Source organism: Canis lupus, chromosome 8 (assembly GCF_011100685.1).
Source record: "Canis lupus familiaris isolate Mischka breed German Shepherd chromosome 8, alternate assembly UU_Cfam_GSD_1.0, whole genome shotgun sequence".
NCBI classification, from domain to species: domain Eukaryota; kingdom Metazoa; phylum Chordata; class Mammalia; order Carnivora; family Canidae; genus Canis; species Canis lupus.
In genome coordinates, this window is record NC_049229.1 from 41559971 (window position 1) to 41577388 (window position 17418).

The 17418-nt window shown below is 34.1% G+C and overlaps 1 protein-coding gene across 10 annotated transcripts in view; it reads left to right on the top strand.

The window, feature by feature from the left end:
- The window catches only part of MPP5 (membrane palmitoylated protein 5), a 100148-nt gene that overhangs the window by 51349 nt on the left and 31381 nt on the right, over positions 1 to 17418 (top strand). For 6 of the 10 annotated variants that reach the window (XM_038544978.1, XM_038544980.1, XM_038544981.1 and 3 more), the window contains 2 exons: positions 650 to 1176; positions 12268 to 12476. In XM_038544978.1, the coding sequence (XP_038400906.1) occupies positions 810 to 1176; positions 12268 to 12476 (576 nt within the window). In that variant the 5' untranslated portion in view covers positions 650 to 809. The remainder of the gene's footprint in view (positions 1 to 649; positions 1177 to 12267; positions 12477 to 17418) is intronic. The other 4 variants (XM_038544984.1, XM_038544986.1, XM_038544987.1 and 1 more) reach the window with 1 other exon arrangement.

Sequence of the window (17418 nt, forward strand, 5' to 3'; positions counted from 1 at the left end):
AGGGAGAAGCAGGCTCCATGCACCGGGAGCCTGATGTGGGATTCGATCCCGGGTCTCCAGGATCGCGCCCTGGGCCAAAGGCAGGCGCCAAACCGCTACGCCACCCAGGGATCCCTAAAATTTCTTTTTCATTAGGTATCTCCTGCATCTCATAAACTCCTAAAAGTTAATTATCCCCCACAATACTACCTTAATCTCAGGTGAGCCACCAACATGGCTTGCTATATGCCAGTTTCTTTAGCAGTTAACTAGGAAGCTATTTCAATTTCATGTATTGAGTGTAAAGTACTGTGTTGACACAACTATACAAAGATTATCAAAACATCTTTATACCTTAAGCAACCTATTCTCTACTAGAGTGGTACCTAAAATTTTCTTACTTTCCCTCTTTGCTAAACTTTCCAATACATGGTTTTTCTCAGCTATAGGATTAAACAGTATGCTTCAAATTCTTGGGAGGGGATTTTTTTTAATAACTTGATTTCCTCAGCATTATTTGTAAAATAAAACAAAAGTACTTAATCTATGTAGCCAAATAATGTTGTACACTTAAGAGATGGTATATTGTGTGTAGATTAGAAGTGGGCTGTGTAAAATCTACTTTTATATTGTAATTCTTATATTTTTTTTCCCCATCTTTCCCCCTTAGATTTCCTTCATGGATACATTTCATAGCATTATTATGTGATGTGAGAAGTTTTTTGTTTTTGTTTTTTGAAGTAACATGGATTTTATACTACAGAATCAAGATATTGGCTTTATAGGAGAAATTGATTTATAAAAAGTGGTACAGGTTTTTATAGATAACCATGACAACATCCCATATGAATGGGCATGTTACTGAGGAATCAGACAACGAAGTAAAAAATGTTGATCTTGCATCACCAGAGGAACATCAGAAGCATCGAGAGATGGCTGTTGACTGCCCCGGAGATTTGGGCACCAGGATGATGCCAGTACGTCGAAGTGCACAGTTGGAGCGTATTCGGCAACAACAGGAAGACATGAGGCGTAGGCGAGAGGAAGAAGGGAAAAAACAAGAACTTGACCTTAATTCTTCCATGAGACTTAAGAAACTAGCCCAAATTCCTCCAAAGACTGGAATAGATAACCCTATATTTGATACAGAGGAAGGAATTGTCTTAGAAAGTCCTCATTATGCTGTGAAAATATTAGGTAAGTATATACAGCAGTATAATAGAAAATACTTTTGTTTCTCTTGCCTTAACATAAATGTATACAGGAAGGAAGAGGAGTATAAGAGAATGTAAGTAATAGCAGTTTGATTTCAGACCAAGATAAGTTCTTTTCTTGCAAAGGCCACATAACCAACCATCATTGTTTACTTTTAGTCACGTAGAGCTAAAGCATATAGTTTATTCAGTCACTACAACATGATTTTTATTTTATTATTTTTTTTTTCCTTTACAACATGATTTTTAGATACAATCTTTGAATTAAAAATTTCTACATGTATGATAACATTTATTGCCTTGAAATTCACCTTTTATTTCAAACTCTTATACCAAAATTACTGAAAAGCAGTTTTCAGATTTGAATTTCCGATTTCCTTGAAGTTTATAAAATTATAATGAAATTAATATCTGTAGCTTTGGTAATCTATTTGATTTTCTTTCATTAATGACTGTCAATATGAAGAACTAGAGCCGGGACACCTGGGTGCCTCAGCGGTTGAGTGTCTGCCTTCAGCTCAGGGCATGGTCCTGGAGTCCCTATATTGAGTCCCACGTCTGGCTCCTTGCTGGGAGCCTGCTCCTACCTCTGCCTGTGTCTCTGCCTCTCTCTCTCTCTCTCTCTGTCTCTCTGTCTCTCTCTGTCATGAATAAATAAATAAAATCTTAAAAAAAACCTCTCATGGCGCTAGTTTTTTTTTTTTTTTTCACAGAATAGAATTTGGAAATTTTGACCATGTTTTATGTATATGATGTCATATGAACAGCTCTAGTTCTTCTTTTTTTTAATCTTTTTTCCAAAGAGGGTTTTTTTTTTTTTTTTTTTTTTTTTTTAGGGTTTTATTTATTTATTAGAAAGAGAGAATGAGAGAGCACAAGCAGGGGGAATGGCAGAAGGAGAGGAAAAACAGACTCCAGTTGAGCAGAGAGCCCAATATGGGCTCAATCCCAGGACCCTGGGATCATGACCTGAGCCAAAGGCATATGCTTAACCAGCAGAGGCCCCCCAAACAGTTTTGTTAGAGTAAAAATATTTAATTCCCATTTGCCTCTTACTGGCCCTCATCTCCCACCACTCCATTGTTTTTTATTAAAATATTCTTGTAAACATTCTCTCTGACTTGGAGAATGATTACATTGTAATATATCCAGCCCAAGCCTGGATTGATTTTTCCTTTTATTTATTTATTTTTTTAAATTAAATTTCTTTAAAATGAGTGTATTTTCCCATTTGCTTTACTTAGATCAGGCATAAATGCCCATCTAATAGATAATATTCATGTAATCTCAGTAAATAAATAAATACAGCTTAAGCCAGATTCACTTTAGTGAAACATATATATATATATATATATATATATATTTTTTTTTTTTTTTTTTTTTTTTGCCTAAGTATGGAAGGTTGGAGACCATTTCTCTCAAATTTTTGCTCTTTCCTATTTCTGTTTATGTGTTGCTTGCCTAACTTTTCTACAAATGTAGGTTAAAGGACAGCTATATTTTCTTCCAGCTTGCAATCCACTGTGGTTTTCAAAAATACCCTTGTGCAATCCTTGAATTTAAGGGTGTTTTACATATTTTGTTTTAAAGTAATTCAAAATATAGTACCAGGAGCACCCCCGTGGCACAGTTGGTTACGGGTCCAACTCTCAGTTTTGGCTCGGGTTGTAATCCCAGAGTCTTGAGATAGAGCCCTGCATCCAACTCCACACTTAGCACAGAGTCTGCTTGAGATTCTCTCTCCCTTTTACTCTGCCCCTCCCACTTGCGTGCTCTTTCTCTCTCTCAAATAAATCTTAAAAAAAAAAATATAACGTATCTAATTCAATTTTTGAATAGGAGAATATTTAGTATTTTGAGAAACAAGTAATGATTTAATGTTGATAGACTCAACCTCAAATATGTTTAATTATAGGAAACATGAAAAGTTAGCGTAAGTCATAAAGTTGTTATTGCCAGTCAAAGCTTCATTTTTGGATACACTGAGTTTTAAGTTTTCATTTTAAAATGAAGTGTAATAGCTTTGTACCAAACATTTTTTTTTCCTGCACATAATTTGCTAACACATCAAATTACAACAGAAGTACTCCCTTAAAGTTGTGTCTCCCTGCCAGTATTTTGATTAATAAAATCATGCCAGAGGCAACTTCTCAGCCTTTTTCACAGCCAGAAACAGCCACCTTATTTTAAATGAGGGAAGGATGCAACAACTAATTTATTTCTTTGAGAGGGAACCATCAGTTTCCAATGATACATCATCATTTATCTGTGAGTAGAGAAAATCTATTTTAAGAATTGAAAATATGATGGGAAGGTTGGATATTTTGAGTAGTGGTTTTTAATAAAGGGTTTATAAATTACGCACTATTTAATAATAGAAGTTCAGGGATGGAATGATAGAAAATATTCTGAAAGGAAGAACTGAACTTCCTTGTTTAAAGCAGTCAGAATCTTATGAAAAATTAGAAAATAGTGATGTGGGAATTTAATTTCAAATAAATAATAGTAGTATTATAAATTATAAGAATTTTGATATATTAGAGAAGCATTCCTTAAAATTGGCATGAGTTATTAAAACTTGCTTTGCTTCAATAAAATCTCATTGTCTTGTTCTCTTTCATAAGCAAACCAAACTACTTTGTGAGAGAAATTCTGAGAAAATAAGGTAGCAGATAAAAGTACAGTGAAGGTAGAATGGAATCATGTTCAGATACCTCTAGATTACAGGTGCCACTGGTTTTTATTTTGTATTCATATAGAAGTAATTTTGGGCCAGACAAGTAAATATAGTAGAATATTCAAAGGGAATAAAGTAGGAAACACTGTCATCATATATGAAGAGACCTTAGGAAAGGCACACCCACCTACCCAGGGTGAGCTCTTTGTTCTGTGGATAATAAGGAGACGCTTGGAAATTTGTGATTAGGGACTTTCTGATTCACACCAGCTGCTGTTAGTGTGAAGATAAAAGGTATGCCAAGGGGCATAAAACTAGGATGAATAAAATAATTCATTAGATTAGCATGTTTCAGCCTTGATTAATGTCTACATATTTTTGCTACGTCTCTGAATATTCAGCTATAAAGTCAACAATGTTACAAAGTAAAATATATCTTCTACATTTCTGTTATTATTTGACTTCCAACTGACTGTGGGATATCCTGGAATTTTACTAGATTGTGATAAACTTTACCTTTGGCTCAGGTTGTGATCCCGGGGTCCTGGGATCAAGTCCCACATTGGATTCCCCACAGGGAACCTGCTTCTCCCTCTGCCTGTGTCTCTGCCTCTGTCATGAATAAATAAATTAAGTCTTTTTTAAAAGTTTTATTTTGATTTTGTCCGCTGCCAACCAAAATTCAAAGGTCTGAATTTTATGTTCTTAAATTTGGAAGAAAAAAAGAAAAAGTCTACCTCTGTTTAAGCAAAGATTTCCTGAATGAGTGTTCTCATTTTGATTCAGCAGATAGGTATACTGGAAACTGATATAATTTCCACATACTCAGAAATATTAATTAAGGTCCTTATCTGAACATTCAGTTTGTCCAGTTTAGGAGAAAAGAAGAAAAAGTCATAAAGTTGGTTGAAATCTAGAAATTTCTGAGGATAGATTAAAGAAATATGTATTATTTAAGCAATGAAATGGAAAATCTTTAATGCTAGAAAAATTTTAATGCTACATATCTCTTTATGTAGGGTAAATGATAGCACAAGTAAAATAAGCAAAGCTAATCCTGGGTAGATGATTATCACCATTACTTTGAAAGCTCTCCAGAGATGGAGATTCCTTAGCTTCCTTGAGTAATCTTATTGTTTACCCTTAAAGCCAAAAAAATTCTCCCATATGGCTGTCTAGTGTCTTGGGTATTTGAAGATAGAATTTCAGATAGAGCAACTCTTGGTTATTGCTTTCTGTTGCCTAATTTAAATCTTCATTCTTTTACATTTTAGGCTACCAGGAGGGGGCCAAGGGGAAAGAAGAGGGTTCAAAGGGTAGATTTGTGGATTTATGTGTATTTGTATTTATTTGTATTTATCTGATTATAATTGTATTCTAATGCCAAATGTAAGTAATTTTTCTTTTAGATAATGTGTCCTCTTAACCATAAATAATATATGTTATAAGAAATGTTAGGGAAAATGATGGGAACTTAAAACAATTTCTACTGAATATCAAGCAAGAAAAATAGATCCAACTGCGACAAAAAAAAAAAAAAAAAACTGGATATAAAGACTTTCTTGTAGGAAAGCTATAGCAGACTGGAATTTATCAGATTTGCTATGTTTGCCTTTGCCTTCTCTACAGTGTCCCTTTTCTGCCCTCCCTTTGTCCTGCCTTATTGTGTTTACATCTCTGCTGCAGTACTCTCTTTGTCCACTCCCCTGTCTGCACTGTGTTCATGTTTTCTTTCTAGTCCTGTGATTCTCCATATATCTATTTTTCTGTCCATGTGGTTCTTTCTCCTTGTGTTTTCTGTTGTGTCTTTTTATGAGAGAGGAAGGGAATTTCTATTCTCTGAATTCTATCCTCTCTTTATTGTGTATCTTCATTGATAACTACAGAAGAGGGTTCATATTTGACAGGACTGATTTAGTTGCATCTGACTGGATTTTTAAAATTCCTTCTGGAATTGTACAGAAGAACTTAAGTAGCTTTAAGTTACACAAAATTAATTGTTCTTGGATAAGAAGTATTTGTTAAAGTGTTTTAAAGATGTACAGTACAGGGGTGCCTGGGTGGCTCAGTCGGTTAAAGATCTGACTTCGACTCAGGTCATGATCTCAGGGTTCTGGGATTGAGCCCTGCATCAGGCTCCCCACTCCATGGAGAAGCTGCTTGCTCCTCTCCCTCTGCCCCTCCCCCATTGGTGCTCTCTGTCTCTCAAATAAATAAATAAAATCTCTAAAAAATTTAAAAAGAGGGTAGCCCGGGTGGCTCAGTGGTTCAGTGCCACCTTCAGTCCAGGGCGTGATCTTGGAGACCCAGGATCGAGTCCCATGTCAGGCTCCCTGCATGGAGCCTGCTTCTCCTACCTGTTTCTACCTGTGTGTGTGTGTGTGTGTGTGTGTGTGTGTGTGTGTGTGTCATGAATAAATAAATAAAATCCTTAAAAAAATTAAAAAGATGTATAATAAGTGATCAAAGGGTTTTTTAACTTACAACTAAATATTCTGACCTTTGAAATTAAGAATTTTTATATGAAACTAAAATGTGAGTGAGAGTGCGTGTCACAGTGAGAGTCGCTAAGCTGATGTTACCCACAATAATTTTTAATTAGACATCAATCTTAATATCAAAGAAAACACCCTTTGTCAAAATTACATTGAGAATTTTCTAGTAAAGAACTGAGTAAACACTGAATTAATTTCATTTATTATGATCAGAATCTTAAGACTAATGCTGTAGGTGTCTATTGCTTTCTATGTGATTTTAAAACTTACTGGACAGAGGCAGCATCATTTTTAATGTCTTTTAAGTTGATAAGCCTATTAAAAAACACTAATTTCATCATAGGGTTTGTATCAGTATTTTGTATTCTCTTTTAAATACTCATTTGTTTCAACTACATATAGTTTAGTCCATGTCTTCTAGACAGTCTACATATATTTAATGAAGTTGTAAAAATTCACTGAATATCTGCTAATTTAATCTTTTCTAATTCACTAAACATTCTTAATGGAAACATGTAGATGTGAAGGATGAGAGTATTTTGAGAAGCTTTCCTGCATGATATTATGAAAGTAGCATTTGGAGGGTGAATAAAACACATGCATTATATGTATGAAGGTGCAAACAGTTAACTAGAGAAAATTCCTTTTAAGGATACATGGTAAGAATGTATAAGCTCCTCTAAATACTGGCCTGTGTATATTACATGCTGCTGTATTAGGCAGAAAGACTTCTCAGGGACAGCTTTTCCAGAACAAATAAACAGCATAATCAAGCCCTAGAATAAGAAAGAAAAGAAAAGAAAGAAAATTTTATCTTTTTTTATTCCCGTGGTTGGCAGAAAAGCACTGTCTTAGAAGTTTGAAGAAATGAATTCTTCATCTGGGTGCTGTTTTTTGTGTATGGCTTTATTTTCTTGAGATTTGATCTGAGTTATGGGTTTCTCTAGTTTGGAGGGTTTGGGGTTTTATTTATTTATATTTATTTATTTATTCATGAGACACACACACACACACAGAGAGAGAGAGAGGCAGAGACACAGGCAGAGGGAGAAGCAGGCTCCTTGCAGGGAGCCCAACACTGGACTCTATCTCAGGTCTCCAGAATCACGCGCTGGGCTGAAGGCGGCGCTAAACCGCTGAGCCACCAGGGCTGCCCTGGGGTTGTTTTTTAAATTGGGAAATGTTTCTTAGGGTTTTTAGGAGGAGTCAATAAAATCCTGTATATATGCACATAATAGGATATTCCGTATCTTACTATTCAGTGATGGGAATGACTAATATATAATTTGTGCCAAATACATACTTGTAGTTTTTCAAAAATAGTTGACAATGTTTAATTTTAAAAGCTGAGCTTAATTTAAGTCATCTCAATTCAGTCTGACAATATGGATTAATGTAGTAAGATAATTTCATTGAAAACAGTTTTTACTAACTAAACAAAAACGTGACTAGAATTTCAAAGAGGTGAGTGAAGTAAAGAATGATAATGAACAAGTTTAAGTTGGTCTCGATGCTAACCTAACAATCTTGAACCTTAAGCCCAGTTAAATGTTCTTCTCTTTCTAGCATTGACGAGGTTCTTAGGTTCTCCCACAACCCATTATTTTTGTAGGAGGTACTAGGTCATTAGCCTCTTTGGGACTCTGTTGTATTATTATACTTTACATTTTTCCTATTCCTGTAGATCTGAATGAAAAACATTTCCAGTTTGTCCAGAAAGCTTTTTTTTCCTCTTGGATTTTAAACTGTCCTAGATGGTCTTTGTGATTTTAGAACTCAATATGTACAAATTGGCCAGATTTCATCTCTCTCTGGAATCTGCATTCCTTACGCTATCCATTTTGGATTAAGCACAAAATTTCCTATCTGAGAAGTATCTCAGCTATGAACTGATCTCCTGAAATAAGATCATTGATTTCAACTTGTCTCACTAAGCCATTCCTAGTTTGAGATACTCTACCTTACTTTCCCTAATTCTTCTCTATGACATAGGACTACATTATCTTAATTTATACTTACAATATTCTAAATATGAGAAGTATTGCTGTGCTTACCACAAAAGCAGAAAGAGGGCAACAAAAATTATTTACCAACAAGGAAATAGAGTAACTAAAAAAACAGACACAAAACTCAGTATAGCAGTCAAGGTTATTTAGTATAGAAAGAAATAGGTTTGACTACCTTAGTCTCAAGTATATCATGTCTTAAAATATTGTAGTGACTGTGTTAATAAAGCCTTTAAGTCAGTGGTTCTTAACCAGAAGGGTACATTATCATAAACTTAAAATCAATGTATATGTATTTATGTTTATATTTAATGACATAAGTAAGACAACACAGGAGATTCTGATTGTTTGAGGTAGAACTCAGCTCATACCTTTGCAAGTTCCCTTAGTAGTACTCATAGGGCAGCCCCGGTGGCTCAGCGGTTTAGCGCCGCCTTCAGCCAAGGGCGTGATCCTGGAGACCAAGGATCAAGTCCCACGTCAGGCTCCCTACATGGAGCCTGCTTCTCCCTCTGCCTGTGTCTCTGCCTCTTTCTCTCTCTCTGTCTCTGTCTCTGTCTCATGAATAAATGAATAAAATCTTTTAAAAAAAAGTAATTCTCATAAATATCTTCGATTAAAAATCATTGTTCTAAAAAAAAATAAATAAAAATAAAAATCATTGTTCTGATAAAGCAAGAAAAGGTAATTACATTCAGTATGTTTTGCATAAAACTTCAGAGGTATTTATATAATCAATACTAGTCATTAAGGAAAAAAAGAAAACTAATAGAAAAACAGGCAAAGATAAGTAGAAAATAAATGAAAGGAGAAATACAAATGACTGTTAACTTTGTGGAAATAGATTCAACCTCACTACTAGGCAAAGAAATATATTTTTTCCTAACCAGATCACCAACAATGGAAAAATTAATAATCCTTATTTCGGCCTGTTTGTAGAAATAGGCACTCACGTTAATTACTGGTAGGAGTATGAGTTACTTTGTCAATATATATATCAAAGTTTTAAATGTTTTTATTATCTAATCAGTAGTTTTAGGTATTTATTCCAAAGTAAAAAATCAGATTGCAAAGCAACATTTACAATGTGACCTATATGGTTAAATCAGCATTTTTTTTTAAAGTGTGAAAGGCCTGTATAGTATACCAAATTAATACTAGTAATTATAGCTGGAAGGTAACAACAATTTTTTTTTTTTTTTTAATGTCAGTATTGCAGCATCCTTATGGGTGGCTTTGGTATACCAGAGAGATATCCTTAGGGTTGAAGAGACATTAGAGAAATGTGTATCTTTTGGGCTGACGAAAATTGCTTACTGATTTCAGTCAGTAGTAAGATCTGAAGCCCTTGATTTTTCTAATTGCCCTGATACCCCAGTCTGAACTCTTTTAAATAATTACTAAAATTTTAAACAGTAATCTCATTATCCACCCAGTGAAGTCAAAGACAGTCCTAAGATTGTAGACAAAATACTTTGTTACTTTTATAATTCTTTTTCCTTTTAAGATATTTAAATGTTTTCCTGTTTTGCTCTAAAGATACTTTAAGCCTATTGAATTCTTTACACTCAGTAATTCTGTGGTAACCTCTTTGAATTTGATCGAATCTGACATTCCATATTCTCCCTGCCCCCAGCTCTACTAAAGTATATTTGACAAGTAAAATTGTATATATCTAAAGTTTTAATAGCTCTGCGTCACAGTTTCTTAGGTCATTCAATTGACAGTTTTGACTTTCCAGTTTTTGCTCCTAGTTAATATTCATTTTAAATTACTGAAGAGCAGTATATTTGTGTATTTTATACGGAGTAAATCTGTTTTGATTTGTGAGGAGGAGATAAAAAACCTCAAGGATCTACTGAAGAACTATTCGAGTCTATGAAAGAATTTAACTGCTGTAAAGTAGTAGGTTATAAGATACATGTATAAGAATCAGCTTTTCTGCAGACCGTATATGAAGAAAACTAACAAAAGGACTTAAGCTGAGAGGTTTTTTTTTTCCATGTGATTTGTATAAGAAGTATCCACTATAAGTTTTTCCCAAACTTAAAAAAAAAAAAAAAGTTTTTCCCAAACTTGTACAGGTTTAATTTTAGTCAGTATCTCAATAGACTTATTTTTGGAGGAATGGGAGAGAGTGGGTAGTACCTTGAAAAAATTCTAACTCATTTAGAATGGTCAAGATGTTTTTGAAAAAGTAATGAACAAGTACTTGTCATATCAATATGAGGAAAGACTGTAATGCTACTATATAATAAGACATTGTGGTTCTGATAGGCCACTGGACTAGAAAAAGATAATGTTCTATGTAAGAATTTGGTAGTAGCATAAATCAGTGTAACAGTAAGGATTATTTAATAAATGGTGTTAGAATAATTGTTGACCACTTGGAAGAAAAGAAGTGAAGTTAAAATTTCCCCTCAAATCTATATCAAAGTAAATTTTAGGTGAATTAAAGTTATTTATGAAGTAGAAGCTGTAAGAAACCAAAAGAAATGTAGGTAAATATATAATGACCTAGCAGAAGGAGTTTATAAGCATGGAAATCACATAGAGAAAAGTAGATAATTCTTAACATAGAATTGAAAACTTCTATAATAAAAGCTGTGATAAACACAGTTAACAGACAAATGAAGAAATTGACACAGTTTCCAACAAATGTAACAAAGTGTACACACACGCACACATCTAGTTGTTGAGGGGCAAGGAAGAGACAACCTGTGACTTTAAACCATTTTGGGATATAACCTTTTCCCAGAAAAATGCATATGCCTCGTATGCACATCAACAGGCATGTACACACAAATCCACATGCCCACAACTTTCAGTATAATTTTAGGAGACTCACGTGTTCACAAGAGTTTTATAGACCACAAAGAAGTGCCTGGTAAATATGACTAAACCTCACCCTTGCCATTAAGTAAATTGATTTTATAAAACTGTAATGTTGAATATTGGTGAAACTATTGATGTAAATTAAATTAGTAAAACTTCCCTGAAAAGCTGTTTGGTTTTTTCAGTGTCAGAGTTTTACTTAAAAATTCTATTTCTAAGAGTTATTTTAAGAAAACATCACTTTCTGACAAATTTTTATTCAGCAATGATCATTATGTATTGAAATGCTTATTACGTATAGTAGCAAAAAATTGGAGGGAAGCAACCTCAACTTCAACTTCAATGGTAATTTAAATTATGGTTTAGCCAAGTAACAGTATCATAGAGCTCAACCTCAATGCTCAACTTTAATGGTAATTTAAATTATGGTTTAGCTAAGTAACAGTATCATAGAGCCATTATATATAATGTTTTTAAAAGACTATTTGGAAAAAAATAAAATAATAAAATAAAAGACTATTTGGTGATGTGGGAAAATAATTAAAATGTACTGTTAAATGAAAACAAATGCTCTAAGATATTAAAAAAGTTATGTCTAGGTGATGGGACTATTTAAATTTATTCATTTTTTTGTGTAAATGTATTCATTTATTTTTATAGTGAGTATGTGTTTTATACTTTTTTTAAAGATTTTATTTACTTATTCATGAGAGACAGAGAGAGAGGCAGAGACACAGTCAGAGGGAGATGCAGGCTCCATTTAGGGAGCCTAATGTGGGACTCGATCCCGGGACTCCAGGATTACACCCCGGGCCGAAGGCAGGCACTAAACTGCTAATCCACCTGGGGATCCCTGTGTTTTATACTTCAAATGCTTGAAAAGAATGTTACTCTATTTTATTGTATATTTTTTAGAATTTTACTTGAAAATGGGTAAAATAGTGATTTAACTCTCAAATATATTGGAAAACTTGTTATTGGTGTAAGAAAGTTTATCTTAAAACATATGTTGAATTACAACAAACAATTAATTTTTGGATACCTTTTCCTTCTCCTACTAGAAGTGGAAGACTTGTTTTCTTCACTTAAACATATCCAACATACTTTGGTAGATTCTCAGAGCCAGGAGGATATCTCACTGCTTTTACAACTTGTACAAAATAAAGATTTCCAGAATGCATTTAAGATACACAATGCTGTCACAGTACATATGAACAAGGCCAGTCCTCCTTTTCCTCTTATCTCCAATGCACAAGACCTTGCACAAGAGGTATGTATTCTAAACATCTGCTTGATGTATATAAGCTAATTGGTAGTGCTAGTAAGGCAGTATTGTTGGAAAATGCCGATGTGAATATAAGGTTTGTTACTATTGATCACACGTTAATAATTTATTGTGTTAGGAAAAATTTGCTGCGTGCATTTTATCCTGAAAAATATATACTCCAGAATCAGCTGTTTCATGAAAAGAATTATTTATTTTATATATAAAATTATATACTTGCACAGTGAGAGAAACATTTGTCTAACTTACTAAAGGGAAGATTTTTAGTGCTTTTATAAATGTATAGTTTTATTTTAAGCATTATATGTTATAAACTGAAATGGGTACAGATGAGATAAAATTGTATCTGATAATCAGGTATCATAAATATATATCTTCTTTATTTATTTATTTTTTTTTTAAAGATTTATTTATTTATTCATTCAGAGAGAGCGAAGAGAGAGGCAGAGACACAGGCAGAGGGAGAAGCAGGCTCCATGCAGGGAGCCTGATGTGGGACTCGATCCTGGGTCTCCAGGATCACACCCCGGGCCAGGCTGCAGGCGGCGCTAAACCACTGCGCCACCGGGGCTGCCCTATATCTTCTTTAATATACAGTGAGTTTGTCTCATTAACATGCCAACTTTGAAGTTCTGGTTTCTGCTGCTTGTTGATGTTGATACTCACTGTCTAATTTTATTTTATTTTATTTTATTTTTTTTTCACTGTCTAATTTTAAAAGTACCATAGCAAAGAGACTCTGTGAACATTTGCTTTTACATCCTTACAATATCTTCAATAATACTCAAGAATTATGTTGTTTTGGTGGTGGGTATGATATATGACTGATAGTCTCCTTGACTGAGACTGGTCTTTTTTTTTTTTAATTTTTATTTATTTATGATAGTCACACAGAGAGAGAGAGAGAGAGGCAGAGACACAGGCAGAGGGAGAAGCAGGCTCCATGCACCGGTAGCCCGACGTGGGATTCGATCCTGGGTCTCCAGGATCGCGCCCTGGGCCAAAGGCAGGCGCTAAACCGCTGCGCCACCCAGGGATCCCAAGACTGGTCTTAAATGAGTACAAAGTGATGGACCTAGTCAGGGCCATAGTGTGTGTGGTTGTGCTGCTGTGTGAGTTAACTTCCCCTGTAGCTGTGTCTACACAAGTATGTAGCAGCCCTAACTTACAATGCATAACACTTAAGGAAAGTATATATTTAGACCTCATCATAGCAAAGTGTTTGATGACAAAATTTTAAAAGTTGAAATGCTGGAAAAATGTTAGTAATCACCTAATTCAAGTCTTCTGTTTTATATTTCTGAATATTGATAGTGAGGTCAGGTGAGGTTTTGTGAATAGCTTATAGGACTAATTAGGCTGCTCATCTGCCCAGTGCCTGCTGTTTTGCTTTTTAGTATTCAAAATTCCAGCTTTTTAAATATGGAGTATTTAAAAGAAGAAATCACCTCATGCTTCAATTGTATCATTTTTAAATGAAAATTTAAGTTAAAAACCCCAAGGAATTTAGCCAAAGATGTCTTAAAACATTAATTAGGAAGTGTTCTTTGTTTTCATAGCTTTTTAAAATAGTACTTTTATAGTTTTTTTGTTAAACAATTAGGTATTATATAATAGATAATAAAGCCTATGAAAACTTCATATATTGAGATCCAGATTACATCTTTGACAATCTAGGGTATTTATTAATAACCACAAATCAAATTTTTTTGTCATTAAAGTGCTTTTGTCAAGAAAAGTTTGAACCACCTGGGTTTCATTTAATGAACTTTTGCTTATCCAGAAAAAATGCAAGCCAGCAGACTAGGAAATATATTTTATTTTATTATTTGATTTTTGAGATATTGAGAGATATATACATGTGCATATAAAAACTGGAATCCCAAAGAACTCTCACATATTAATAAGAAAAAGACAATTCAGGTTTTTTTTAGAATAGACAAAGAACTTGAAGAGACACTCACAAAAAGAAAATCCAAATGGCCAATAAGTTTGGCAAAATATTCAGATCATTAGCTAACAGAAATGTTATTTATTTGTTTATTTATTTTAAGATTTTATTTATTTATTCATGAGAGACACAAGAGAGGGGCAGAGACATAGGCCGAGGGAGAAGCAGGCTCCTTGCAGGGAGCCTGTCGTGGGACTTGATCCCGGGTCTCCAAGATCACACCCTGGGCTGAAGGCTGCCCGAGAAATGCAAATTAAAACAAAATGGCATACCACTACATAGGCAACAGAATGACTAAAATTAAGAAAAAAAAAAAAAAGACAATATAAAATGTTGGTGAACTTATGGAGCAATTGAAACTCACATACATAACTGGTGGAGTATAAATTGGTACTACCACTTTGGGAAATGTTTGGCAAACTAAAGCTTGATGTACCTATTTAGATGACCTAGCAGTTCCACTTCTGGGTGTATGCCTGAGAGAAATGAAAACATATCCATACAAGGGTGTAAGTACAAATACTGTTTATAGCATTTAGATAATAACTGGACTCAACACAGGTGTCCAGTGACCAGTGAAAGTTGAGTTAGCCTACCACTGAGGAAGTACCATGAATAAACAATTATGGTGTGATGAGAAGTACTCTGATGGCAGTATGAGTAAGATACCAAAAGCACAACTTAGATGTGCCTGATTCAAGGGGAGGTGATAGGAGAAAGGAAGAAATAGAAGAAAATTTAATTTGCTGAGCCTTGAGGGATGATTGGGATTTTGCCAGGAAGTCCAAGAAAGAGGAAAAGCCATTCCACTGGGAAAGAGTACAGACTATAGTGACTTAAGGAAGTCTGGCATATTTCTTCAACAATGAGTAAAGGGTAGGATATAATCTTAAAAGTTAGAGTCCAGATTCCAAAGGCCAGATAAGCCATATTAGTAAGTTTAAATTTAACTTACGATGGATTTGTTGGTAAATATTTTAAAATAATTAACTCACCTGAATAGATGAAAGGAGAAAACCATATGATCAACTTGATGCAGAAAAGATAACCTGAAAAAAATTTAATACCTTTCCCTTGATGAAAATTCTTAGAAAACCTGGCACATTTTGTTAACTTAATAAAAAAAATATCAAATATCAATAAGGAGCATCCTGTGTAATGGTGAAATACCCAACACATTGCTTTTTAAGCCTGGAATAGGACAATTTGTAGACTCTCACCTCTAGTATTCAGTATTTTTCTGGAGGTACTAGCTAGTGAAATGAAATAGGAAGAAGTGATGAAATATAAAATTGTGAGAGAACAGCAAAACTATGAAATTATTTCTAATTTGAATAGGTTGAATTACTCTGAGGAACAAAAACCTTGGTTTGTTATTCAACATGGTGCCTGTTGAAATATGGATATAATTTGTATACACACAAACATATCCAAACATGCATGTGAGAAATATTGGAAGAAATAAATCATTGAGAAGCCTATCTCTAGGTGGTGGGTAGATAGGTAATTTTCTTATTTTGATGTTTATGTGTTTCCCAAATTTAATATGAAAAAGTCACTGTAAAGAAAAGCTTAAAGTAAGATATTTATAAGTTGTATGAGGTCAAGAATGAAGGCATAAAGTATGGAGGCTGTTGTAATTGTAAGATTTTAATAGCAATTGAACATGAAGTGAGGAAATATTTAAATAGAAAATTAATAGGACATATTGCCCCTAAATGGAGAACAGAGGTAAAGGGAACATCAGGATGATTTCCTGCCCTCTCTGATTGAATTTGTCAAACATTGCATTGCCCTTTGCCAGGCATTCAGCCAAATAACAAAGCTGAACAAGATAAGTTCCATCTTCAGTGAGCTCAATCAAGTCCATCAACAATTTTAAATCAAATGTGTTCAGACTTATGAGTACATGTTATCTAAGCAAATAGAATAAGACAGTTCAGGTAGCTGGGGGAGTGAGCATCATAGGAGTATTCATAGTCATCATAGGGAGACAGCATGCAGAGAACAAGCAGTTTAGGGCTGGACCAAAAAGGTTAAGACAGGAGGAATGTTAAGTGATAGGGTTGGAAAAGAAGCAGAAGTCAGATTATGCTAAGAAGCTTGGACTTGATCCTGTAAGTGACAGTCAACAAGAACTAAAATGTTTATATTTCTGTTCTAGAATTTAAAAGGTTATTAAAATATTTTTTAAATTGTCAAATCAAAGCAGTTACAGAATTGTATAAATAGCATGATCTCATTTCGAGAAAAATAAATATAATGGATAAACACAGATTTTCCCATAGTTTTCGGGTTATGGGCATATTTTTTTTTGGTAGCAAACTTTTTTGAGATATAATTTACATGTGCTTACAATGGGTACATTTATTGTATAGTTCAGTATACACAATTATACACCTGTGTAATCTACCACCACAGTCAGGTTATAGAAGTATCCACTAAGCTCCCTCATGGCCTTTTGCAGACAATAACCACCTCTTTCCCACTCCCCAGGCCCTAGGCCTTCGCTGATCTGTTTTGTGCTTTTATAAATTTGCTTTTTCTGGGCATTTCATATAAACAGAATAAGATAATATGTAGTCTTTTGTGTTGTCTTTTTCAAATTCATCCATGTGTTGCATGTATCTGTATTTGTAACTTCTTGCTGAGTAAGTGGCATTCCATTGTAGAAATATCCCACAATTTGTTTCACCACTCACCTATTGATTGATATTCGAGTTGTTTCCTATTTATTATTCTAGTAGATGTGTAATGGTATCTCATTTGAGTTTGTATTTATATATATTGAGCATTTTTCATGGGCTATTTCCCTATGTTCTTTTGTAAAATAGCTTGTCAGAATTTTTTTCCCCACTTTAAAAATCAGATTGTTGGTCTTACTGAGTTGAGAGTTCTTAGTATATTCTAGTTACAGAGATCCTTGGGTGGCTCAGTGGTTTAGCACCTGCCTTCGGCCCAGGGCGTTATCCTGGA